At 45.1% G+C, this 27,193-nt stretch overlaps 1 protein-coding gene across 4 annotated transcripts in view; it reads right to left on the bottom strand.

Annotated features, from left to right (window-relative positions):
• VPS26C (VPS26 endosomal protein sorting factor C) overlaps nucleotides 1–27,193 on the bottom strand; it is a 331,601-nt gene that overhangs the window by 1,820 nt on the left and 302,588 nt on the right. For 3 of the 4 annotated variants that reach the window (XM_078656855.1, XM_078656858.1, XM_078656857.1), the window contains one exon: nucleotides 22,495–22,647. In XM_078656855.1, coding sequence (XP_078512981.1) covers nucleotides 22,495–22,647 — 153 coding nt within the window. Of the gene's footprint in view, nucleotides 1–2,524; nucleotides 3,144–22,494; nucleotides 22,648–27,193 lie in introns of those variants that run through there. The other variant, XM_078656856.1, reaches the window with a different exon arrangement.

The following is a 27,193-nucleotide window of genomic DNA, read 5'->3' as shown; positions in this document are numbered from 1 at the left end:
GGGCTGAGGTGTACCCAGAAGTCTCCCAGGGGCTGAAGCATGTATTATGCCACCCCTGGGCTGACTAACTAAACTGACACAACTGGCTGCACGACAGCTGGGGCAAGGTGGTGTACTCACCCTTTGCTTTAGATATAGTATACCTATATCTAACCCTAAAATGGACACACAGATCTCCTATCAGTCACTCCTATGGCAGGCCTTAACAATCCTGAAGGCAGAGTGCTTGGAATCGTGTGAGATGGTGCTCTGGCATGAGCTGAGCCTGTCTGCGGCTTTCGGGATCCATCCCTTAGCCGTTTCCATGATATCGCATACCATATACTCTTAAGTGCATTATAATCCTCGCGGTTATATGCCAACTCTGGTATCGCTTTATCAAAACATGTCGAGTAAGGTGTCATACGAATTGGAATACTAACCCCTCGCCAATTCTGGCGACGGGGTTAGCATTCCACCCTTCTAGAGGGACACGACATGTATGTAACCCCTAACCCCGGTTAAAGTCAAACAGAGCCTCAGCTCCACAAAATGGATGCTGCCACCGAGACACAAGTCTGCCCTCCTGCTGCTGGGAGTCCTCCCAGAGCAGGAGATAAGGACAAAGGGTTTCCTGCCAGGGGCGGTGCCAGCACCGTCCCAGACAGGATTTTGTGTATTGTAGGTAGGCAGGGCTTCAGAGGAAGGTGACTGCACGTGGCACCCCGGTGCTCACTGTGCATAGGCTGGCTTGAACCAGTTCCAGGGACACTCCAGACCCTGTGCTGGGGAAAAGCCCGCCAAGGAAGTGGGTGTAACCACCCCCCTCCTGGTCCCACCCATAGGGCAGGACCTAGTCGCGTGGCAGCCCCCTTTTCCCAGATAAAGGTAGGGACTGGCCCCCTTCCAAATTAGATCATCTTTGGAATCAAGACACGACTTTCTACGAAAGGACTTCAAGATTTCTTCTTCAAGATTCTCCCTTGTGGCTAAGGAGTAGTCACCCTGCATCCGCAGGCACCATCAAGAACACTGCGGTCTGCTGCACGTCCTTCCTCCGGAATCCGACTGCCCAGCTCGACAAGACCCGGCTTCCCTGGCACCTCCGACCTCTACTCACCTCTACAGCCAAGCTGAGAACCGTGAGTGCGACGAGACCTCAAGGGACCGACTATTGCCAAGACCGCACGACTTCTGCACAGCAAGCCCGCCGAGTAATTTCCTGGTGAGTGCTTTGGGGTCCGAGAAGCCCCGACCCTGAGCAGCTCCAGCACCGAAGAGCAGCCCCCCAGCATCTCCACGATCGGCGTGGGGCCCTTCTGCTTTTTGCTGCTCACCGCGTTGTTTGGCTACTAGCCCGCTGGCTTGTGGCCTTCTGAACGACGCCCGACGACATCACTGCTGCTGGTCTGGTTGCTCCAGACAGGCCCTTGCTCCCTTCCAGAAGAGGAGCACCCCGGACCCTCCTGGTCCACTCAAGACGCCATTTTGAGTCCACCGCGTGGGCTTGAATTAGCCAAGGCTTGTTGCCCAATCATGGGTAACTTCGACGCCGACAGCTTCATACATCGTGGGACAGCTCGCCTCTCCATCCTGGTCGCCGACAACGCCTCCTGGTCCGTGAGATCTGCAGAGCCAGCGTCGCCCACTCACCTAGTCGAGGTGACTACCATCCGGTGCACCCCTGGTGCCCACTGACTACTGGCTAGTAGTCACGAACTTGGTCCCCTCTGCTTTGAGGTGTCATCCATCTTCCAGATCCAGGCTTGGATCAACTCGAACTATCTTCACTGGTCGCCTGCCAGCATCTTTCTTCCAGGCTCCTGGTCCGGCAACGAGGATTCCCGACGTCTTTTGAGACCTATGCAGCTGCAGCCCCTGGGCTAGGTAACTTCGGCATTTCGGTGCCCCAGCATAGCCTCACTATCCAAGGGTCAGGATCCACTGTCGTTTTCTACCTACCAGGTCGGGTTCGCCCGTGAACACTAACTTTAACTTTACTAGCTTCCATAGACTTTGTCCCGCATCCCGCGTGAGAGTGCACACTCTGCACCCGAGTCCCCTAGGCCTCCTAGAAGTAATCTAACGATTCCCTAGTCAAGTCCTAGCGATTCCAAAGCCTATTAGTACTGTACTTACCTGCTAGTAATTTCGCATTCCACTTTTAGAGTATATGGTTTTTCGTGCCCCTCGGGCATTTGTATATACTGTGCTAACTTAAGTATTTTCGTAAGAGTTTTGTTGTGTGCCTAGCACCCTGTCCTCATAAAGAGTACAGGGTTGTTGTGATTCTAATAAATACACTGTTTATTTTCATAACACTTGTGTGGTGTCCTTTCACTGGGTGTTCAAGGGGTAATGTGATGGTAAAACAGCTGGCTTAACACGCCCTCTAGAGTCTTAGCCTTAGACTGCTCGTATCCATGCTACTAGGATAGCTGGTCTATAAGGTTGACTTACAACCAATCATCAATAAGGGTTGTTTGGACTGATATATAGTGATCACTAGAATAGTGAACACTGCACATCAGGCCAACTTCTCACACCAAGTACCATTTCATTTCTTATTTCTCTACAGCCAAAAGATATTACTTTAGAGATCCTCTTAAAGCAAGAACCGAAGTCTTACACTTTGAGACGCTGTAAGGCACTGGTCAGCGGTTCACGTCGCATTACACAATATAAAGTACAAATGTCATTGATATACATAAATTCATACCATATGAGCACACATACAATAAGGACCATTGGATGACAGTTGGATACATCTTACAGGCCCATCTGAAGTATTCTCAAACCTTAGATTCAATGGCTTCTGCTGAAAACAGCTGAAATATAGAGTCTTTAAGGTAGGAACTGATGTGCAATGATGCTAGAATTCTGATATCATAAAAGGGAATGTCTGTAGGAAATCAGAATATATTTTACAGTTGTAGCTCTCCTTTTCCTTAACCTACTTTCTAAGCCAATGAAAATGGGTGTAATACAAAAGATGTCTGTGCAAATTTGTGAGCTTGGCTGCAGAGGACTTTAAACTCCAAGACCATTTTCACCTCTTTCTACATTTTGCTTTCTAAATGGTCACATTCTGCACAGCTTGAGCGGGAAATTCTCTGTGATGAAGTGATCATCTTGTAGTACAACCACTACATTAACTTCAAACTCTGGAAGACAGAAAAACATTGTAATCGACATGAACAGCAGTGTCTATCAACACACAAAATAGTTATAAGTGTTCATTTCAGCTTAGCTATTTGCCGTTAACTGCATAGAAATATGTCTGGTAAAATAGCACTGTGTAATAATCTAGTTGTAATTGAAAATAATCTTTTTTTTAAAAATAAAGCTAGTAAATTTTAGTTTAACTAGAATACCTATACGTTATGAGGCCCAGATTTACAAAGAAATCTGCAACACTGCAAGTAAAGTTGAGGTGCTTTGTTGTGTCAATGGGAGAGAGCAGAACAGCACCACATCTACTGCGATGTGGCGCTGTTCTGCTCTCTTCCTGCGTACGTGCACTGTAAGTTGCCATGCGCCAAAGCAGACACCCATGTGCCGTAGTGCTAGGGTGTCTGCACTGTGGCATTGTTTTTTTGCAGGAAAGCGTTCTTTCCTGTACAGAAACTATGCTTTAAGAGATTTCCCTCTTTGTTTGTGTGCTGCATTCTACAGCATACATACAAAGAGGGAAAATATGGAATATGGAAAAAAGAAAATATTTCTTCTTGTTACACCTACCTCAGGGAGGCAGAGGATTTTTGCACACATTCTTGTATACAATTCTTTTAAGATAGGGATTTGCGTAAAGACCCATGAAGGTTGCATCACAATGCCCATGCACCACCCATGGTATGCCCTCTTGATGCAATGAATGAAAGGCAGCGCATAATGCAGCTTTGTGTTACTTTTAGTTACAACCCAACGCAAATCGAGATTTGCACTGGAGTGTAAATTTCAACCTAATTCTTTGTGTTGGGTTAGGTTAAAAAATGTATTACAAACATGACGTAAAATCTTTGTAAATAAAGTGTTTCCAGCCTTCAACTTCTGCAGAGGGGCTCTGCATTTAAAAACCGGGGATGGAACATATCAGTAGAGCTCATAAATTAAACAAAGGGATTCATGTTGCTCACACTGAACCATCTAGACTTAAATTCACTTAATCTCATCTCAGTTACCATAAACCCATCTACAGATATGATGCAGAGCTCTAAATACATCTTACACGTTTTTATTCGGTTCCACAGAAACAAAGGCAATCAAAATGGTAAGGTGTGCCAGCGTGAAAATGACTACTCTCTCTCTCCTTGTATGTAAATCTCAGCATGCTATAAAGTGAGTATTTTTTGTAATATCATTTAGCTATTTCCCTTTCCATATGATTTCTGGTCCAGATCACTGAATTGATGACATTTCTCATCGGAGTAATCTAGCATGCCTTTAGACTGTGACACAACCAGAACATCCATTGTCCAATGTGGATCGGACTCCACCAAATGTGTGTTTTCCTTTATTGTCGCCATTTTTTATCCTGCTGCATTTTCCATATGGACGGGGGTTCTCTGCCAGATTTAGGTCCAAATCCTACAGAATTTAGTGAGTTGAGAAGAAGATGCAATCTACAGCATTGCCTCCCCTGTTAGGTTCAACAGCCAACCTAATCTACTGCAAACTTATTACGGGTTTTTCAGAGATTAAACTTCCATGAGAGCTTCTCGCTCAATTTTTAAGTAATTGTGCGGACTGCAGCATGCGCGCAAATTAAGTATTTCTGAGAGTTTCTGCAAAAACAGCTCAGGATAATGGAGCAGTGGTTGAGATTTCAGAGGTGAAATATCTAGAGTTCTTGCACTAACTCAGACTCCAACCTTTCGCCCAATCAGTAATAAAATGAAAACACCACACAAGAAAAATTCCACACCAATTTAAATAGATTAAAATGTATTAAATTATTTGACACCAAAACGACAACAGTCCAATCAGTAGAACCTGATATATGCAATTTTTAAGGTTTTGAAGAAAACCAGTACTTAGAAGCAAGAATTGCAAATTGCGGTTATCTGGTAGCGGTGGACCGGGTCCAAGTCACAAGTTCTGGTCGACTGCGATGGAGGGCAGGTCAGATACGGTCCCAGGTTAGTCCCGTTGAAGGTTTACCTTCTCAGGTTCATGCCAAGAGTCCCGTTCGCATTGCAGAGGAGCATGGGACGGATTAAGGGCTATAAAGGGCTATCAGTCCACTGTAAAAATTACCTTGTGTGCTGGTGCGTCGAGATGCAAAGTCCTTGCGCTGGCCTGCCTGGCGTGGGTATCGAAAAGCCGTCAAAGGAGCTAAGATGTGCTGTGCTGCGTCGAGGTGCACTGCCCTGAGTCAAAGTCACTGGAGCCTTTGATGGGCACTTGCTGTGCAGAGTCCGACGTCAAGATGCGATGAGGTAGATGAAGCTGCTGGTGCAGCTAGGACTTGCGGGGAGGTGCTTCAGTGCTAAACTGAGATGTTTTGAGCTGGGCCAGTTGTCGCCATCAAGATGTGTCGCACTGGGTCGCACTAGATCAGTGCTTGTAAAGCCGCCAATCAGAGGCTTCAATGCGCAATCCGGCGTCGAGGTGGGCTGGTTGTCGGCAAAAAGACGTGTCACGCTGGGTCGGTGCTGTGAGACTGCCAAACTGGAGCTGCGAAGCGCGGTCCTCCATTGAGGTGTGTCAGGTCGCGTTGGCACGGAGGAGCCTGTTTTTTCCCTTTAGCACAGAACAGGATGCCAGCTAACTAGCTGGTGCCAGCTTGGAAGTGGGCTAAACATCTAGAATTACCCCAACGGAGACGTGTCTGGCTTTTTCTGCCTCTCTGCCCTGGTCCCAGTCTGTTTGGGGGCACAATAGGCTAGTGTGAAGCCATTTGTATGTGAGTTGAGCCAGTGCATTTAAAGTGCAAGTGTGGTAATTGACAGCTCCGCCCCCCTTTCAAGTTAGAGATGGCCTATTCGGCCAACATCCAGACCCACCTTTGTGATACTGTCTAGGAGGAACACACAAAGTCCAACTACCAACCACACCATAGTCATGTGATCCAGGAACATACTGCTGGCACCAAATGTTTAGGACAAGAAAATGGAAACTTTATAGAAGTGCTATTTTCAAAATTGTGTCTTAAAATCGGGCTTACCATTAAAGAGGATTTTGAATTTGCAATTCCTCAGATGCCAAACATAACTTTTCTACTTGCCTCCAATCAAATGTCATCACCTATTACTATAATAAGGCAACCCAATATTAATTTAGGGAATAGGTAGGCCTCAGTAGTGGAAAACAAATGTAGGTGTTTTTAACTACCAGGACATGTAAAACTTAAAAAGTACATGTCCACTTTTTTACATACTGCCCCATGCCCTCAGGGCTGTTTTGGGCCTACTCTAGGGGTGCCATATGTATTAAAAAGGGAGGTTTAGACCTGCCAAAAGGTTTACTTTGCCTGGTCAAAATAGTTTAAAACTGCACACACACAGGCTGTAATGGCCCTGAGACCGGTTTAAAAGGCTATTGATGTGGGTGGCACAATGACTGGACACATGTAGTGCCGTTTTACTAGGGACTTACAGGTAATTTAAATGTGCCAGCTGGGTGTAAGCTCATTTCACTATGTTTAAGGTAGATAGTAAATGCACTTTAGCACTGGCTAGCAGTGGTGAAGTACACAGAGTCATAAAAGCCAACAAAAACAGGTTCAGAAAACGGAAGGGGGAAGGCAAAACAGTTTGGGGATGACCCTGCAGAGAGGGCAAAGGCCAACACAAACTTAACTAACTCTATCCCCTTTTCCATCTCCCCCACTACTCCAGACTTTCTAAGTTGAAGTATCTGTATCCAACTAAAAACAGTAACCATTTAGTTGTTGACCTTCTTAGGGCATATCAGGTCATATTAATACAAGGAAACATTGTCAGCACAACAGTTTTAAAATGTATAATACACGTTTGAACCACAGGCAATGTTAGTATATTAGTCTTGTGCCTGTCTTGGGTGGTATTATACCTGCCATGTGGATTAAACCGCTCTGATTTGTCCCATGGCAGATGCGACCTTCAGGAATCCTCTATTGGTTCATTCTTCAAATTATCTCAGCTGCATTTGGAACGTTGTCATCTTCTCCTTCGCTGCCAGTCTCAGGGCATCCACCTTTCTGCTTTGTCACTATGGGTTGCAAATCTAGTTACTAGTCAACAGCCTCGCTGTCTGTCTCCTCAGCTCCCTAGGGTGCAGGGGAGCCGCCCGCCCGCCCACCAACTCCAGCCTCTGCTGTCTGAACATCCCCAACCAATCCCATGCTTCCTGCGGGATTTTGAAAAATGAAATTTGCCTTGATGTATGATCAAAATTTTAGCTGAGTATAGATGTGTATAAGTGAGTTGCATCATGTTCAGTCCTCGTTTCACTGCCTTAAACGATTTGCATGGTTGTGATACTGTTGTCTCAGTGTGGGAAGATGCCAATTGTAGATGAATCAATGAAAAGTTCCGACTTAAGTCTTGACATACAAAGATCTGCACCTCTGTCCAGATAGTTCAGTATCTGGACAATCATGGGTGGTCTCAGGGAGGCTCATAGAAGAGGTTTGGGGGTAAGGACCCTGTGAATCCATGCAATTATAAAGCATGTACATATGGCTCTCAGGTGGCATCCAGAACCATAACCAATCAGTCATAAAATGTACTGGCATGCCCCCTCTGCCATATCAATGAATCAAGTTTATTTCTGCGGGCCTCCACATCCTCAGGTCTTTTTTCTAGTCTGGCAGTTGCATTCTGCAAGCGTGTCACCGACTGGAGAGACTGCATATTGTCTTCTGCTGTTGCTTCTGATTTCAGCCTCAGAGACCTGTACAGCGACTTTCTTCAGGTCCTGATGCAAATTCTGGTAATGACTACGGAACGCGATTCGCATATCTCATGAAAGATTTTCAATGTGGTGATTGATAGGGCTTCTGATTCTGCAGCTTTATTGGGGGGTTTAATGTTCAGGCCTGCTGTCTCATCAGTGAGCCTAGCACACTTATCAATCTTACTATGTTGTGGGGGGAAGGGTTGTGTCTCACTCTTCCATATGATGTTGTCAACTGGTCAAGTACTGTACTTTCGATGAGAAGAGACCTCACCGGCACCAGATCATGTCCAGTCCTCAGGGAGAAAAGAGGGAGTGTAGGCTCGGGAGAGTCAGGCTCTCTTCTCGTTGTCGTGGGTGTGCAGCTGGAATCCACTTATCCTATTCCCAGAATTTCACAGCTTTGCTTTTGGCTTCTGCAGGAGCTGTACAATCCTGGCCATATTCTCATCTTTGGAGAGGTTGTAAGAGCACCTTTGTCAATCATACTGATTGGAAGCTCCTCCATATGCCTGTTATCGCCTGGAGCTTAGAAAAGTAGCATATAGGTCGTCGGTATGGCAAAGCTCCTGGGAAGCATAGAGTTGAGTATGCATCTTTATGTTTTGAGGGAATCATCCATATTTAATTTTTTTACTTGAAGTCTTTTTATTCAAAATAAAAGACAATACAAAATAGGATATGGCATTGAAGGAAGAAAGCTCAAGTGTACATAAAGCGTATCATTGCAAGATAGTTAGATGCAATATCATTCGTCGGACACTTAACAGCAACAAGAAGCAATAGGCAAGATGTGAGGCATCTAATCTATGCTTAACACTTTTGAACGAGACAGGTCAAGAAAAAACAAGGGCTAGCAACAGTAGGTCGATACACGCTTTCAGAATCCCCTGGACCACATCAGCACTAGTTAGGTTTATGAAAAAAACAGCAGGGACAAGGGGGGAGATGTCCGAGGCGCAGCCTAATAACTTAGCATGTACAGAGAATCTCTGAACATAGGGATGTTTGATCAAAAAGCTGCAATGGTTTAGGTTTTGGGAGTAAAGCAGGAGAATTCAAGGTGAGTAAGATATGTGAGTAGGGGGCACCAAACACGCAAGAACTTGGCAGCAGTGTGGGAAGATTATGCAGGAGTTGTTCCATCGCCATCAATTCCCAGAGGCGCTGGAACCATAGGGCGACAGGAGGTTCCATGGACTTCTTCCAAGCCAGTGTAATGAGCGGTCAGGCTGTATTTAGCATATGACAAATAAGTCACCGGTCAACATGTGTCAATGCTTCTAGCGACAGAGGTCGGATGCCCAATATAACAGTAGTATAAGTATATGGGATCAGGTACTCCGCTACTCCCGTAATGTGCCCCAGGATCTCCTTCCAATACATAGCTATAAGGGAATCAGACTACCAAATGTGACAAAAGTCTCTTCTCTCGGTGCCACATCGCCAACAGAGGAAAAAACGTTGAAGGATATATAGTGTGGAGGTGGGACGGCATGTAGTACCACTGAAACATCACCTTATTTGCGGTCTCCCATTGGGAAATACTTCTTTATGTTTTGGTGATATCACATCACGGTGTCTTCCACTGCTTGGCGGAGATGCAATTCAAGCTGCTATTATGTCGACTAGCTTGATGTGTGGGTGGAGTTGCGTAGAATGCTGCAGAACTCGTTATGTGTTCAAGATCAGACCCCCAGAGTCAATATAAGTCCTAACAAGGTTTTCAAAGGGAGTGAGGTCTCAAGTGTCTCCTTGGTGATTGGAGGGGGGTGATGTCCAGTGGCGCAATTGAAAGTACTGCATCCCTTCCGATTCAGGGAAATAGAAATCTGCCTTGCAGTGCTCAAATGACTTAATAGTGCCATCCACAAATGGATCCCTTAGCGTTCTACATTTTCCGACTTCTCAGCTATGAAACTCATGAGGGCCCAGTACCGGGGTGAACTTAGAGTTACTGGCAATGGGAATGTTAAGGAAGGGAAGTAGTAAGGCCTCTCCGGAGCGCTGTCTTATACCAGACCTCTAGTACTGTTCGGGTGAGGGTGGCCAAGCAGGCGCTATATGGTCAAATATGCTTAGGGTGCCAAGCTAGGTCCCAAAGGGGACGCAAGGCCACTGCCCAGTCCATATCAAACCAGTGTTTGTTACTCTCGCGAACAACCCATCCAGAGATAAAACCTAAGTGGGTTGCCCAATAGTAGTCTAATAGGTTAGGGCATGCCTACGGTTTCACAATCAGGGATCATATTTTATAAAGTAATAATGGTTACCTGTTGAAGGGCATGTCCGTCTTGGAACTCTAGACAAAAGGAGTCTCATCAGGACTGCTGCTGCTCACACTCAGGTTAGAGAAGAGCTCTTCTCATGGACTCTGTTACACGTGACTTGCGGTAGAAATCTGAGCTATTGAGGCCACTACCAGGACAAGGGAAACTCTGCACTTATACTTCACTGGCTGAAGTTTGGGTGGTTTAAAAAAAAGTGGATGTGCTACTTAACAAACACTGTTGTTGAGGCCTATGGCCATTTTAAAGCTGCTATGTGAATATACAAAATATCCACTGCTAGAAAACATAGGTGTACATTTGTTGATGGGAAATATTTTGCATTTAAGAACAAACAATAACCAAATACAAATTATAATTAATGTCAAAACACAACTGGACCCGTCAAAATGGTATGGCGATCGCCACATTTCAAAATCCATCTTCACTCACTAAAAACAGTTCCAACAGAGTTCAATTAAAGTGACCAAAAAGAAGAACGGCATCTGTACAGTTACGTGGCAGTTTCAATGTTGGTATGCCAATTGGATCCTAATGCTTCTCTGGCACTTCAGCCCATTAGGCTTCTTTACCATTTTAGTTTTCGTTGCATCTCTTTCATATCTGGAGAGGCATGGCACAGCCTAGATGTTCTTCATCATCCTGGGTGGGGCTGAACTACAGCTAAGTGGCTCCCTCTGTGCTGGCTTCTTCAAAGCTGCTTTTCTGGTCGATAAGGTACACAGTGGCTGAGGAGGTATGTGAGGTTGGGATGTGGTGCAATAGAGAGAGAGGGCACTGGGATACCAAGATGATGGATCCATTTTGGGGTCAAAACTCTAGAAGCCTCAATTACATGCCCCTTTGCCAGCTGGTCTTCCTCTGCTGCCAGCAAAGTTGGCAGGATGCCAGCCTGGCAACTCACACAATCGTCTTTCTGTGGCATCCAGGTTTCTTCCTTTGTGCAGTATGGGAGCTGGGTGACACAGAAGATAGTAGAATTATTTTTTGGGTGGCCACAGTGTGTGAGACCAGGGTTGCCCTGCAGATGTTGGAGATTGACTGTTTACACCTATGCCCACATAACTGTGAGGGGTTATCTTGTCAGAAAGTTCACCTAGCTCTACTACTCTCCTCTTGACGTAAAGCCCCTAAGGTCTAACTCGTCCGACTCTAGTTTAAGTAGGCCCGTTGCCTTTTAAGACAATGTACGTCGCCATTTAAGACAATGGAGGTCACTATCTTCCCAATTTATGCAGGATCATTGTCATGTACGCCATTTGACGCAGATGCTGTCTGACTTTATCTTTCCAAGAATTGTGAAAGTGTCAGGTCGTTCGACTAATGACATAGATATAACACCTGATGCGATATCAGTCTGGGTCAAGTGTCTACTTATAACCATGTCAGGGTAAAATTGGAACAAGTACAGACATATAGCCAAAATAGTGTTATCTATCAATTGACGTCCTCTTACATCAAAAATTCCAATCTCTGATAAGATTGAGGGCTACATTTATCAACACTTCACGCACAATAACGCAGCAAGCCACCTTGCTGCGCCACATGAAAGGGAGAGGGCAGGAATGCCCCATATTTAACATTATATGGAGCATTCCTGCTCTATGCCTGTGCTGGTGCGTAAACTGCAGCCTAGCGCCAACGCTGGCACCCTTACACCACGGTGCAAGGCTGTCTGCATAGCATGCAGGATTGTTTTTATGCAGAAAGGTGTACCTTTCTTCACAGAAACAACCCTCAGAGCCATTTTCCTCTTTCTATGTGTGTTGTTGATTGCAGCACACATAGAAAGAGGAAACAATGAGGAGAAATAAGGAATATGCTACTTACCCAGTAAGCATCTGTTCTTGGAATATACAGCTGTAGATTCATATGCTTCAGAAAAGATCGCTATCTGGTGTTGGGTACGGATGTTTGCACTTTGTTTTTGTTCGAAGAAGTCTTTGCAGTCACGAGGTAGGGGACTCCTCCTTTCGTTAATAGTGTGCATGGACATCGGCTCCATCCCCAGATTGTTTTGCCATAAGGGAGATGATGGAGTTATTAAGAGATGTCCATGTATATTGTATCTAAGTAAGATGATACTGCAACAGATGAAGGTATCCGGGGCGGGGGGGGGGGGGTGGATATGGATCTACAGCTGTATATGTCAAGAACATATGCATACTGGGTAAGTAGCAATTTCCGTTCAAGGCATATGAGCTGTAGATCATATGCTTTAGCAAAGACTACACAGCAGTTATCTCCTAAGCGGTGGCTAACCCATATCTGTTGCAGTGGTTTGAAATAGTGTTCTTAAAATGGCCTGACCCACACTAGCTTTTTGTTTTGCTTACACATCTACACAATAGTGCTTTGTGAATGTGTGTGGCGTAGACCATGTTGCTGCTCTGCAGATCTCATCTAAGGGTATGTTCCCCGAAGAATGCCATAGAAGCCCTTAGTTTGAGTGTAGAATGCGCCCTAGGGGGAACTGTTAATGTGAGTTTCGCTTTAATATAGCATATTTGGATGCATTTAACGATTCACCATGCAATACCTGCTTTTGATATGGGATTATCTTTATGCGGTGGTGAAAAAGCAACAAAAAGTTGTTTTGTTCTTCAAAAGGATTTAGTTCTTTCAATGTAATATAGTATGGCTCTTTTTACATCTAATGAGTGAAGAGCACGTTCTGCCATTGAGTCTGGTTGAGGAAAAAATACAGGTAGCTCAGCAAACTGGTTGAGATGAAAGGCAGAAACGACTTTGGGTAAACATTTGTGATTAGTCCTAATAACCACTTTATTGTGATGAATTGGTAAAAATGTTTCTTGTATGGTTAGTGCCTGGAGCTCACCAACGCTTCTGAGAGATATGATGGCTAAAAGGAAGGCTACTTCCCAAGTGAGAAATTGTAGCTCACATTTGTGCGGAGGATCAAATGGTGGGCCCATGAGTCTTATATTAAGATTCCACACTGGAGAAGGTGGAAGTCTAGGAGGGATGATTCTTTTAAGTCCTTCCATAAATGCCTTGATAGCGGGCACGCGAAATAGAGACAAGTGTTGTCTGTTTTGTAGGTAAGCCGCTATTGCTGCAAGAAGATGTAACCGTATATATGTATAAGCTAAATTAGAACGCTGTAGGTGTAATAGGTAGAAAATTATGTTTTGGATTGAAACATCTAGGGGATTGATTTGATTGTTTGTGCAGTAGATGACAAATTGTTTCCACTTTGCTTCATAGCATGCTCTAGTGGTAGAGCATCTCACCTCTTTAATGATGTTCTGTAGTCTGGCGGGAGATCAAGGTAGCCAAACTCTATGACTTCAGGTGCCAAATCGCAAGGTTGAGTTGACTGGGATTTAGAGGTCTTATCGCTCCACGGTTCTGAGTGAGAAGCTTGGGGGAGAGGTGTAGTTTTTGGTGAGGAACTACAGATAGCTTCAATAGGGTTGTGAACCAGGGTTGTCGAGCCCATGTGGGAGAAACTAGGATCATTGTGAGGGGCTGTTGCTTGAGCTTCCAAACCACTAATGGAATTAGCAGGAGAGGTGGAAAAGTGTAAGCTAATATGCCTGACCAATTCATCCATAGCGCACTGCCTTTGGATGATGGGTGTGGATACCTGGACGCGAAGTTTGGGCATTTTGCGTTGAGGTGTGTTGCGAACAGACCAATTTCTGGATAGCCCCACATTTGGAAGAATGGGGTCAGAACTTGAGGGTTTAGTTCCTATTCGTGGGTCTGTGGTCTTTGATGAATGAGCAGATCTGCGATCTGGTTTATTTATTTATTTTATTTTTACGGTTTTATATAGTGCAAACAAGACCCTTGCAGGTATCAGAGCGCATTACAAGGTAAATATAGAAGACACATAGGCATATAATAAATAACAGAGAATGGTATAATCAGAATAGCCCTAGTTCAAATGAATTTGGCCATGAGAAGAGATTTCACTTCTTTTTTGAAAGAAGCAGTAGAGAGATTCAGTCTAGTTTCTGTGGGCAAAGCATTCAGATCCTGGGCGCCATCCCAGAGAAGGCTCGGTTGTATGTTTTCTCCTGGGAGGTGTTCCGCAAGGAGATCTATCTTTGGAGGTATGGCCCATCTCCAAATGCTTTGAGCTAGTGTGTGTTCCTCCCTGTTTTTGTATGTAGTACATTGCTGTCATATTGTCTGTACGGACAAAGACAGCTTTGTCTACTTGATGCAGTTGAAAAGCTTTCAATGCCAGACAAATCGCTAGTAGCTCTAGGTAATTGATGTGAAAGTGTTTCTGTTGTATGGTCCATGTGCCCTGAACTGTGTGTTTTTGAAGATGAGCTCCCCAACCAGTGAGTGATGTGTCTGCTGTTAACAGTATCTGTGGAACCGGGTCGAGGAATGGCTGCCCTTTGGGAAAGTTTTGTGTATTCTACCACTGCAGAGAGCGATGGGTGCGGCCCTCTACCAACACCAGATCTGTCAGCTGACCTTGAAACTGGTTCCACTAACTTGCCAAGCATTCCTGTAGGGGATGCATTTGAAGTCTTGCATAAGGGACAATTAGAATGCAAGAAGCCATCATGCCGATTAATTACATGAACACTCGGGCTGGTAGTGAGTGTTGGGGCTGAAATTGTGATATTAGATTTTGCATGTTGCGTATTCTGGCTGGATTGGGGTATGCTAGAGCTTTGCAAGTGTCTATCGTAGCTCCTACATACGCTTGTGTGTTGGACGGCTGGAGGTGAGACTTAGTGAGGTTTACAGTGAATCCCAAGTCGTGAAGCAGCTGTATTTTCTTGTGAGTGAGGAGAATGCAGCTGTGTTGTGATTTTGCTTTTATTAGCCAGTCATCCAGGTAAGGGAATACGTGAATGTGCTGTCTTCTTAGATGAGCTGCAACCACTGCGAGGCACTTGGTGAATACTCTGGGTGCTGTAGTTACCCCGAAGGGGAGAACTTTGAATTGATAATGGTATCCATCCACCACGAACCTGAGATATTTTCTGGGAGCTGGGAGGATGGGAATAAGGAAGTAGGCGTCTTTTAAATCCAGAGTGGGTAGAAAGTCGCCTTGTTGAAGCAATGGGAGCACCTGTTGGAGGGTGACCATGTGGAAGTGGTCTGACTGAATATAAAGATGTAACTTTCTGAGGTCTAGTATAGGCCTCTGAGAGCTGTCCTTTTTTCTCTTGTTCCCTGATGATGGAATGGGACTAGTTATATCGCATGTTTTTGTAAAAGAGAGAGAACTTCTTGTTTGAGGAGTGTGAGATGTTCTGGTGTCATTATAGGTTGCTTTGGAAAAATATTTGGGGGAGTGCCGGTAAGTTCCAGGCAGTAACCATATTGGATCATTTGTCTTACCCACTTGTCTGAGGTGATGCAATTCCAGACAGGTAGGAACTGTGAGAGCTGTTACCCGACAGGGGTGGGATGATCGGGGGTAAGGGAAGGAAGTCACTGCTTATTGGCAGGGGAAGTGCGGGTGGAATTTACTCTGCTTCTTTCCTTGTTATTATTTTCTCTGTAGATTCCTCTAAAATATCCTCTGGAGGAGTTGGATTATTTATTACCTTTATACAAGGAGGAGGGATTTTCTGATGACTGTTTTTGAGCCACCCCTATAAAAGGAGCGGCGAAAGGAACCCCGGTTAGAGGGCAATTGTAAGGTCCCCACGGACTTTGCAGTCTCTGTGTCTTTCTTCCTTTTCTCTAATGAAGTGTCAACTGATGGCCCGAACAGATGCTCTTTATCAAAGAGCTGATTAATTATGGAGGATTGTACCTCCTGCTTGATTCCAGATATTTGAAGCCAAGCATGCCCACGTAACAGTCAGCTGGTGTTGATGGCACGAGATGCTGTGTCTGCTGCATCTAGGGCGCATTTTATGGAAGTGTTGGTGATGAGCTTCCCTTCCTGGGTGAGGTTGTTAGCTTTAGTTTTATACTCATCCGGTAGATGCTGCATGAGTTTTTCCAACTCGTCATAGTGAGCCCTATCATAGCGTGATAACAAAGCCTGAGCATTACCAATGCACCAATGGTTAGCCGCCTGGGAAGCCACTCTTTTTTCTGAGGCATCAATAAGTTATTTATTTATTTTTATTTTTTTTGAAAACCTTTATTCGAAAAAAACAAGGAGTTACATGCGCAGGCCCACAACCATCATGGCCGGCCGCAAAACAGTTGATCATAGACAGGAGGGAGGTATACCAATCGGCCAACAGGATATACGAAAAGACACCAAATCCGGTCGTGGGAAGTAAAACAAAGGATATTAGGTTTTCGTTTGAAATTTACAAAAGGAGAGTAGGGGCTGTCACAACAAGGATATTGCACCACACGTAAAAAGGAGAAAAACCAAAAGACGTGGGGGACACACCCGGATTGCGAACTGAGGCAGGCAATAATTATAACTACCAAATAAACAAAACGACCAAGACGGTAATACCAAGTAACCGGTCACAATACAATAGACCACATTCCCAGATATCACCCCAGAAATCCCACCCCAGTAAGAGAAAGTCAGGGGCCTAAAAAGACACCCGGAGAAAGAAAGAAGGCACAAAACCAAGGGACAGCCAGCCCTACAAAAGAGGAAAGAACCCCCCCCCAAGCTAGAAAAGAGCGAAAGGGACCATAGAACAAAATAAACTAAAATAACAAACCCCCCCCACACCCGCCACCCTGCACCCCTGTGATGGCTACGGCCTAGCCCATAAACAGCGTGCCTGTCGCCCCGAAACTGCCCCAAAGAAGGGAAAAAGTACAACAAGTACAAAGAATGGAGGAGGAGAGAATGAGACAACGAAGGTGGTAAGGATCAGCAAAAGAAGAAGAAGACCACCAACAATTACATATCCGGCCACCTACAACCGGCTTCCACATCCGACAGGATACCAACGGTCGGTGTAAGCAATGTCCCGCTCACAGTATACAGTCCCAGCAACGGAAAGGATAGCGACCCAAGAGAAATGTCTCAACCTAGCCCCTTGCGATCATGGTGGTTGATGGATTCCAGCCGTCCGGCCAGTGCTGCGGAGAAGAAACAATCCCGGAACAGCCAGCAGAGGATAAGAGGTCGCCCACGAAAGTCCACGTCAAACACAGTCATATGTCCGGGAATGGTACAATCCACAGGGCAATGCAACTGTAAGTCGGAAGCAGCCGGCCAGAGCGATAGTCCCAGGAATGGATGTAAAGTCAGGCCACCAGCATACGAAGGAGATGACAAAAATGGCGCCCAGGGACGACATCCCGGCCAGCGTACGAAACCATAAAGTCCAGATCTCCTCCGGATCATCGTGGTTGGCACCTCAGCAGAATCAGATCCATGTTCCTCCGACCTCTCCATAGGCACCCCGGCATGGAAATCAACAGAAATCGGCTCAGGGTGTGGCGCAGTGTACAGCACTGGGGGGCAACCACCACCCACAGGAGAAATAGCAGCAAGCCTGCACCCCAAATCTCGGGCATAAAGACGAAGAGCAGCCCCAACCGCCTCCAGAGCACACAGGATAGCACCGGTCCCCAGCGGCGTCTCAGGCAAAGGGAGTAGAGCAGCTTCAACCACACCAGGCTCACTAATGAAAGGCAGCCCGGGAAGCCGAGCGCCATGATAACTCACCGCCCACCGTGCACTGCGCCGCCTTCTCGCCAGGGGCCACCGGGCCAGAGACATGGGGGCGACTGAGGGCATCGTAGAACAGGCTCAATCGCTTTCAGGCGACATCCGGACCCCAGAGTGAACTCCGAGATCTCCACCGTCAGAAGCCGAGGGGCAAAGCAGAAAATGGCGTCCACTAGCAGCAGAGGAAACAAAGAAACTGTTCCGACGTCCTCCAAGCCAGGCAATGGCAGAGATACAATGTATCCGGGAGCGAAGGAGCACAGAGCGGGACGAGGTGCTTCAGTGACAAGAGCAATCGGCAGCCTCCCCTCCGCCGACCGGCTCCCCCACCTTCGCGCTGACCGCCACCGCTGTGGCCGAGGCCGGCAGAGCCAACAAACAAAGCCCCGGTCCCCCAGCAGCACCGGGCCGGGAAAGGAGCAAGGGGCGGATCACCGCCAATACAACTCGGATTTCGCCGGGAGACACACCGGCGTAGTCAGGATAGTATCACCGTTGTCGTGATGGGGTAGAAGGACAGGATAGGAAACACGATATCGAAGTAAAGCGCCAGGGTCGGCGGAGCCGATTTCCTAGGCGGCCATCTCCGTCGCGAGCTAAGCTCCTCCTCCATCAATAAGTTTTGACTCCTTATCAGGAGGAGGTGCATTGCCTGTGGTTTGAGAATTAGCTCTCTTGCGGGCGTTATTTACAACAAGAGAGTCCAAAGGCAACTGACCGTTTATATATGCCGGGTCTGTAGGAGTGGGTTTGTATTTCTTATCCACTCTAGTTGTTAGTATTCTGGCTCTAACTTGCTCTTTGAATACTTTGTCAGTGTGTTTTCGTAAGCCCTTGAGCACTGGTAACGTGTTAGTAGACCTTTGTGAATGTGTGAATGTCTCCACAAGAAAATCCTCTTCTAGAGTGTCTGAGTGATGTTGCAGCCTGTGATATTGAGCAGCCCTGTTAATAAGCTGCACAAACCCAATGTTATCATCAGGTGGGGAGGATCTAGCTGGATAGAGGTCTGGGTCGTTATCCTGGTCTGGGTCTTTATCATAATTGTCCCAGGGATCAATGTCCTGTGGTATGTCATGTGGCACATAATGGTCCTCATCCCCATCCCCATCGTCCTGTGTGTCAGGTGATAATGGAGGCGGGGTGAATTTGAAGGTGTAATTATCAAATTTGGGTTAGGAGGAGGAGAGGGAGGTATGTAAGGAGGAGAAGGGTTAGTAGCCATGTCCTTCTTTTTTAGAGATATAGGATGATTCTCTGAGATCCAGCTTCCTTTTCTTAGGAAGAATGACTTGGCGGTGTCCAGTCTTAGAGTCAATGCGGAGTCTCTTTTGTTTGGGATTCAAAGGTGGCTGTTCTGGTAGAGGTTCTTTGGATGGGGTTAATTTAGGTTGAGGATCTTTGGGTGCTGAGTGTTTTGAGTCTGAGTGCCTTTTAGCAGGTTTCGGCTCCGAGCCTTTAGGTGTGGGGTGTTTCGGATCCAAGTCTTTACGTGTGGATTTCGGCTCCGAGGCCTTTGGTGTAGATTTCGGCTCCAAAGCTTTCAGTATGGGTTTCGGTTCCGAGGCTTTAGATGCGTGTTATGGCTCCGAAGCTTTAGGTTTGGAGGCTTTCAGCTCCGGGTCTTTGTGTTTTGTGGGTTTCGGCTCCGAGGACTTCGGTGTCGAAGATGTTTTCAGTGCCGGTGTTGTGGAGACTAGCAAGTCCTTGTGGTTATGTCTCAGTGTCAAAGGTGTTGGTTCGGCACTGGAATAAGGCTGGCTCGAGCATGAGCCCAAAGGCTTGGGTTTGTGTTTCGTAGCTGAGCCTGAGGGATGGGTGTCTGAACCTTTTTCTCGTTGCCGACCTGAGCCCGAGGGAGAAGGTGACACAGGAGCCGCAGGTTTTGAGTGAGTGGGCACAGGGGGGGATTTATACTCGCAGTACGTTGTCCCGGAGTGATGGTCACTTCTTCCATGTTGGAATCGGCTTCGGACACGGTGACGAGTTCTTCTTCTTCGGCTTCTGGATCTGGCTGGTGAAAATCAGAATCTTCTCCGAAGATGTCTGGTACGGAGCTGCTACTGTAATGCATTTCGTGGCGTTGAGCCAGACAGTCACAAATGGTTTTCTTCGATCGGAATGAACGAGACGCTTCACAGTCCTTTTTGTTGTGTTTCTCAGATAGGCAGAGGTTGCAGACCTTGTTTGTGCAAGTCGGTAAGTGGAAACTTAGCACGACACCCGGGACATAACTTCAATGGGAGTCCGTTCTATCGACTGCTGGTGTGGTCGGCAATACCGGTGAGGGTGGAGGATTGCCAGTCAAAGGGTTTCGAAAACGATACCGAACCGGAGTACAGCAATATACATCCGAACCCGATGGCGGAAAAAAACAATCTAGGTATGGAGCCGATGCCCATGCGCACTATCAACGAAAGGAGGAGTCACCTAACTCGTGACTGCAAGGGAGAAAACAAAAAGTCAACATGCCACCCTACATGTCAGAGGCTAAGAACCTCATATATGGAATTCCCAAATGATCATTGCTCCCTCCCACATTATTCAACATACATGGTCTCGCTTGCGAACCTCATCAGATCACACAACATCAACATACTCTCCCTACACAGATGACACACAACTGATACTCTCCCTGTTGGACTAAACCCCCAGTACAAAAACTTACTTTACTACCTGCATCACAGATGTAGCGTCTTAGATGAAGTTAAACTGACACTACAAGAGAAAACTGATGTAATTTTCTTTGGGAGTAAAGTCTCTGCTCGGGAATCCACCTGGTTGCCAACTGACCTTGACCCCATCCCTACACCCACTACCCACGCCAGAAAACTGGAACTCACCCTGGATGACAGCCTTGAAATGACAACCCAAGTAAATGCAGTGACCTCTGCAAATTTCCAGATCCTGAGGATGCTGTGGAAGATCTCAAATTGGCTACCAGAGAACACCAGGAAAAGGTTATACAGGCCCTGATCACCAGCAGACTTGACTACGGCAACAAACTCTACGTAGGAATCTCCAAGAAGCTCCTGAACTGGCTCTAAATCATCCAAAACACTGCAGCAAGATTCATCCTCAATTTTCCCCGCCGCACCATATCACCCCACATTTCAGAGAACTGCACTAACTCCTCATACACAAACTCACATAGTTCCAACTGCTCACACACCTACAAGGCGGCACTACACAACACTGCCCCTGCCTACCTCAAAATCTGTATACACTTCCACATACCTCCCAGGAACCTCCACTCAGCTGGACTCCCACTAGCACACATACCCTGTATCCACAAAGCCACAATTGGTAGCCGTGCCTTCTTCTACACCGAGTCTCCTCATCACTTTTCGAGTTCCACAAGAAGCTGAAGTACCAGTTTCTTCCTTACAAGTAACATCTGATTCATGCGTAGCAACTCCCAGATGTTGGTGGGCCACCACAGAGACCTCTCACCTGTCTTTCCCTTACTTTTTTCTGCATCCCTCCAGGAAATTGTCTTTCTGTACCCTCCACCTCTGTGGCACACTTCTTAATTACCTTTCTCATACCTTCTGCTCAACAATATGCTGATTTGTAGCAAGGTTTGAACTAAGGTACTCCTACATGCACATTTGTCACCAACTGATGCTGCACTCAAGTTAGGCTTGTGTATGAAAGCTTATACAGCTGCCTGGCTTTGCCTTTACACTCAAACTACAGACTCAAAATGGAGGTGCATGCCTACATGTACAGCTGCCCAAGTGCATGCCAACATGTGTGTGCAGACTCAGAAATATGTGTGGCTGCAAACAGAGCAGATCATATGCAAGGACAAATGCAAGTCTGGGTAAACACATTTAAACATATGCAAATGCCAGTCTATGCACTTACACAGCAAATATGTACAGTGCATGTGAATCTATTGAAGAATATAATGCTGAGTTAGGAAACAGTATCTGTGGACTTCAAACACAGGCATAGCTTCAGTGCTGCTTTTGTTACACTCGAGCAACGTACCAAAAGTAAAACACTGAATACATTTCACGGATTATCCACAAATTATCCAGTGGTCATGGACATCATTAACAATAAGAACATCTGCACAATGCACCAAAATTAGAGGCAAAATATGGTGCCATCCCACTTGACGAAAAAAAGAAGCGTTGAATCATTGATTTTATGTCTATTAGCTTTTGATCAGAAAAATGCTACCTAAAAATGGTATGTCATGTTGCACAGACACTTGCCGATGTAAAATCAAATGATTAAGGAGCATCTTCAAGGAAAAACACAAAAAACAATTATAAATGTAGGTGATAAGAACATATTACAGGCACAATTAAAAGCTATTCCTGTCAAACCACAGCAGTTTGTCTAAAAGTTTTCGGTTTTGTGTTGAGTGCAGGTGCATGAATTTTCTCCACTCACGGAAAGGAGACGTTTGCTATTTCCTCTCTTCCTGGTTGTATGTCTAGGTGGCTGCCAAGTATTACCGTGCATATCTGCCCAACAGTATTACTGCTGTTGATATATTACAGGCATTGTGAATGCTTTACACTTCTAAGCAGTAAAGCAGAATATTGAACTAGCTGTGGAAGCCTGTGATGTATTTAGTCCCCACCAATCTCAATCTCATCTAGACTCAAAAGCTAGATTGAAAACCAATGTCCACGCCTTGAAAATAATGTCCAAAACACTTACCACTTTAAGAAGTCGAAAAAGTTATTGACAGTGTGACAGTAAAATGGCAAAGAAAAGTATGATTACCAATTTTGAAGTTGGTAGTTTCAAGAGTAGGACAGGTGAACAGCCTGGGAAACACCATGTAAATTGGAATGGGTAGACTTCTGCAAATGTCCCCTTCGGCAATTTGAATGTTCTGGATCTCTGTAGCATCTCTGGCATAACCTTCAGCACACCCTTTCCATGAAATAAAAAGAACATTTAAATGTGCAAAGGAATGCAAAATGTCATACTATAACGCATACAAATAAAATTATGTAATGCTTTTTTAATGGTTTGCCATGTAATGCAAAATTATTATTTGAGAAATTTGAGGATATGTCCAAAGTCTATAGCAGTGGGGGTGTTTATCCTGTCACCAGTAGTAACTAATACACGGTATTGATCTAAGTAGAAATCAGAATTTACCCAATTAGCATTTGATTTCCTGACCTCTAAAGCCTAAGAACTATCAAATGTGCTGTAGAGCAGCTCAGGTCTTGAATTTGTATACAGTGGAAACTTATACATGAGTAACTGCTTTACTACTTAAATGCGTTCTTGTTTCTTAGAGAGTGTTTTTGTTACAGCTCGGTTAATACTAGGACGAAAGTCTCCATATTAGTCATTTTGCAAGAAGCTCCTTCTCTGGCGGAAAGGCAGTTTTTTGTTTTTGTTAAGTTTCAAATGTTTGCATTGGCATTTAGGAGCAAAAATATGTTTATCTTTTTCACCGGTGCATCCATGACATAGGGAGCATCAGCACAAGTGTGCCAGTAATCTTGTATACAAATCAAAGTGGTCACCCGGTGGTCGACTTGGCTTTCACGAAAAGTACTCCTATGGGGGCATGTTAAGTAGAGACCCAAGAGATCGGTGCAATTAAGATATGCTTTATTACTTAAGACTACACACCGCAGCAAGCGTGAGGGTCGCAGCCTGGCGCCAACTGCTACAACTGTCATAACAAAGCTCAGCTGTCAACATTCCAGCTGGCTTAACCAATTACGCGCTGGGGACAGCTCGCGCATTTGTAAGTAGTGGAAATAGAGAAAGGGATAAAACACAACACATCTCCTTCCCTAAGGGAAGGCACTTGGGTACACGCTGCAGATTCAAAGTACTTTGTAAAGTTATGCTATTCACAAACAAAGTCATCAAATCTTCTGGGTTTACAAAGAACCCTGCCAAAACTGCTTGTGCTTGCTTTAGTTCCATCTGCATCACACCTGGGTGCGTCTGCAGGTGCTGCAAGGTAAGGATTCTCCAGCCTCTTTGTACACACAATTACTCTCTGCTTCCTCAGACTCTTCCTCCTCTTGTCTATTTCCAGGTGTGTCGTTCTCCCACGTGCCCTGGGATACTACGGAGGCATCTGTGCTGGAGTCCTCACATTCACCAATAGACTCAATGTTCCCAAAGTCTTGTCTAGCCATGTTACTACATGTTACATGCATTTCTCCATCACAATCCTCCTCTTGTTCTGACTCATCTTCCTCAAATTGTGATCCTCTGTGACATTTGCCTTCTTGCACAGGGCATTGTTCTCTGCCGTCCTGTAGGTTAATTTCAGGTCCATGACAGATAGCCATTGCAGAGGCGTGCCATACCCTACCATCACTAAGCAAGGCTGAATTACAGAAAACCTTCACTACTTCCAGAGGCACAGAGAATCTGCTATCACCTTTGGTAATGCGTCCGCTTTTCTTTACTCTGACTGTCACCTTCTCTGATGTTCAACTCCTTGCAATTCCTGCTCTTGTCGTATTTATCTTTATAAGTATCTTGTGCTTCTTTGATCTTTTCTCTGATGGCATCTACTGACCACTCTTTTCTCATCGCAGGTTTGAACCATCCACTATTGTCCTTTGAGATGGGAGTTCTACCCCTCATAACTTCGAATGGACTCACCAATGTTTGCACCCCTGGTGTGATTCTGTATCCCCAAACCATCTTGTTCACTTCTTTCCTCCAGCATTTTCCGTTGTTATTCGCAAGTTGGATGGTCCCTTTTATCACTCTATTGAACCTTTCCACTGCTCCATTTCCCGCCGGGTGGCATACTGAGGTGGTTTTATGATTGATTCCATTCCTTTCTACAAATTTCTTGAAGGCATCTGCAGTGAATTGGCTTCCATTATCGCTGACAATTGTCTTTGGAATTCCTTCCCTGATGAATACTTTCTCCATGAACTTGAGAACGTCACTAGTTTCTACTCTTCCACAGACCTTCACCTCCGGCCACTTAGAAAGATGATCCACTAGCACAAGGACATAAACTCCTTTATCCTGCCATCTCACTGGTCCCATGATGTCTATGCCGACTCTTTCCCATGGTGCATCCGTGCATTGTAATGGTTGTAATGGGGTTCTCAGGGTCATCTGAGTTTTGTCTAAATTTTCACTTCAATGCATTTTCTCATGGCTCTCTCCACCTGCATGTCACATCCTGGCCACCAATACCAACATTTTACTCTTTGTTTGGTTTTATTTATACCCAAATGTCCCTCGTGGCATATGTGGATTATTCTTTCTCTGAGGCCTTTCGGAGGTACACATTTTCCTTGTCTTAGGATGAGATTATCCTCCACCGACAGCTCATTTCTCAGTTCCCAAAATATTCGTAATTCATTATCCAAGTACTTCTTCTGTGGCCATCCTTTTATAATGTGATGTTTGACATCGTGAGTTAGTCTATCATTGTTGTATTCCTCTGTCCATTCAATCCTTTTTATGGTGGGGGATTCTTCACTGATGCTATCAACACATGGATCCTCTTCTTGTGCTACTGTTCCTGTGTGTTTCAATGGAAGCCTGCTCAAAAAATCTGCCACTACATTTTTCGCTCCGGGCAAATACTGTACCTCGTAGTTATAATCTAACAGTCTGATGGACATTCGTGCCAAACGTGGTGATGCATTGTACAGCCCTTTCACAGTCAACACCTTGGTAAGAGGTTTGTGGTCACACCTCAAAATTATCTTCTTTCCCCAGATGTACTGGCGGAAATGTTCCATTCCCCAAACACACGCCAACGCTTCTCTTTCTATAACAGAGTATCTCTCCTCTGTCGCTGTAAGTGAACGCGAGGCAAATGCGATGGTTACCTCATTACCATTGCTCTCGATTTGAGTGAGCACAGCCCAAGCCCTTTTCCGCTTGCGTCTGTATTTATCACGCATTCCAGTTTTCCATCAAATCCTTGCAGAGCCGGTGCCTCACAAATTTCCCTCTTAAGTTGCTTGAAGCTCTTATCACATGCACTGGTCCACTCAAATTTGCTCTTGTTTTTAAGGAGTGTCCTGATGTTATACGTTTTTGACGAAAAGTCTTTTACAAATTTGGAGTAGTACTCCACCAGTCCTAAGAATGCTCTTAGTTCATCCTTGTTGGTTGGTATTGGCGCCTCTTTGATTGCTCTGATGAGCTCCTTCTTAGGTCTAATTCCCTCACTTGAGATTTCGTGCCCAAGATAGTTGACTCGATCTTTACTGAATTTAAATTTTTTTAATTCAGCTGTCAGCGCACATTTCTCCAATTTCTTCAGTACTTGTGTTAATCTTCCGTCGTGTTCGCTTTGATCTTTACCCATGACCAGGATGTCGTCCTGAAAGATGAGTATGTCTTCCACACCTTTAAAGATTTCTTGCATTAGTCTCTGGAATAACGCTGCAGCAGACGCTATGCCAAAAGGTACCCTTTTGAACCTGAAACACCCGAATGATGAGGTAAAAGTTGTGAGATGTCTGCTATCAGGGTGCAAGGGTACCTGGTGGTACGCTGCCGTCAGATCTATTGTTGAGAATACATTCATGCCTTTTGTGAGACAGCATTTCTCCAATTCTTGGCAAAGGGTACTGATCTATGAGAATATTTTTATTGAGGTCCCTCAGGTCCATGCAGAGCCTCAATTTTCCATTCGATTTCCTCGCGACCACAAAGGGCGCGACCCATTCTACTGATTCTGTGGGTTCTATGAGGTTTTCACTACAGTACAGAAAGAAGTCCACCCAAATGAATTAAACGATGGCTCAAAGAGAGTCCACTCACATTAAAGTACAACAAGGAGCTCACCAAGGGGTGACAGAGGGGTCAGAGAGAGAGAAGAATAACATATATCGATATAAAAAAGTCTTTATTTCATTTTTTTCTTATTCTTATTCAGTTTATATGTTTTTTATTCAGAACATCAAATAGCATCATACAAAAATAAATAATTACAGGGACATAACATCAATAAATACACCTCATATCGTATCCCCACACCAACCTCTCAGACACATACTCAGGTCTTGTTCCATCACACACACACATCCTCAGATATACCAAACCTCATACACATTCCTCAATGCAAACCTCAGGGTAACATTTCTATATCCTATATCCTATATCCTATATCCTAAGAGCTCTATGGGTTGGTTGGTAAATGTTTTCAACTTTAGGTCTGGTTTTTCCATTTTGTTCCCTAGAACTCCTTGAAATTTGTTCTTCCACAATTCTTTGTTCACAATGGTACAAGGAGCACCGGAGTCAGCTATTATCTCCACCTCTACACCACCAATTGTCATTTTGCACTTTGTTTTTTTTTTTTAATTATTCCTTCATCATCATCTTAATCGTGTGTTGTGTCCGTGACATTAAGTACACATAGATTATATTCTGAGTCATCAGATGACTCGCTTGCATCTTCACTTTCTTCTTCGTGAACGAACTTGACTCTTGTTCTCTCTTTCCTTATGCATGC

This window comes from Lissotriton helveticus, chromosome 8 (genome assembly GCF_964261635.1).
Source record: "Lissotriton helveticus chromosome 8, aLisHel1.1, whole genome shotgun sequence".
NCBI classification, from domain to species: domain Eukaryota; kingdom Metazoa; phylum Chordata; class Amphibia; order Caudata; family Salamandridae; genus Lissotriton; species Lissotriton helveticus.
Note: the sequence above shows the minus strand (reverse complement) of the source record. Positions and strands in the feature narration are given on the sequence as shown.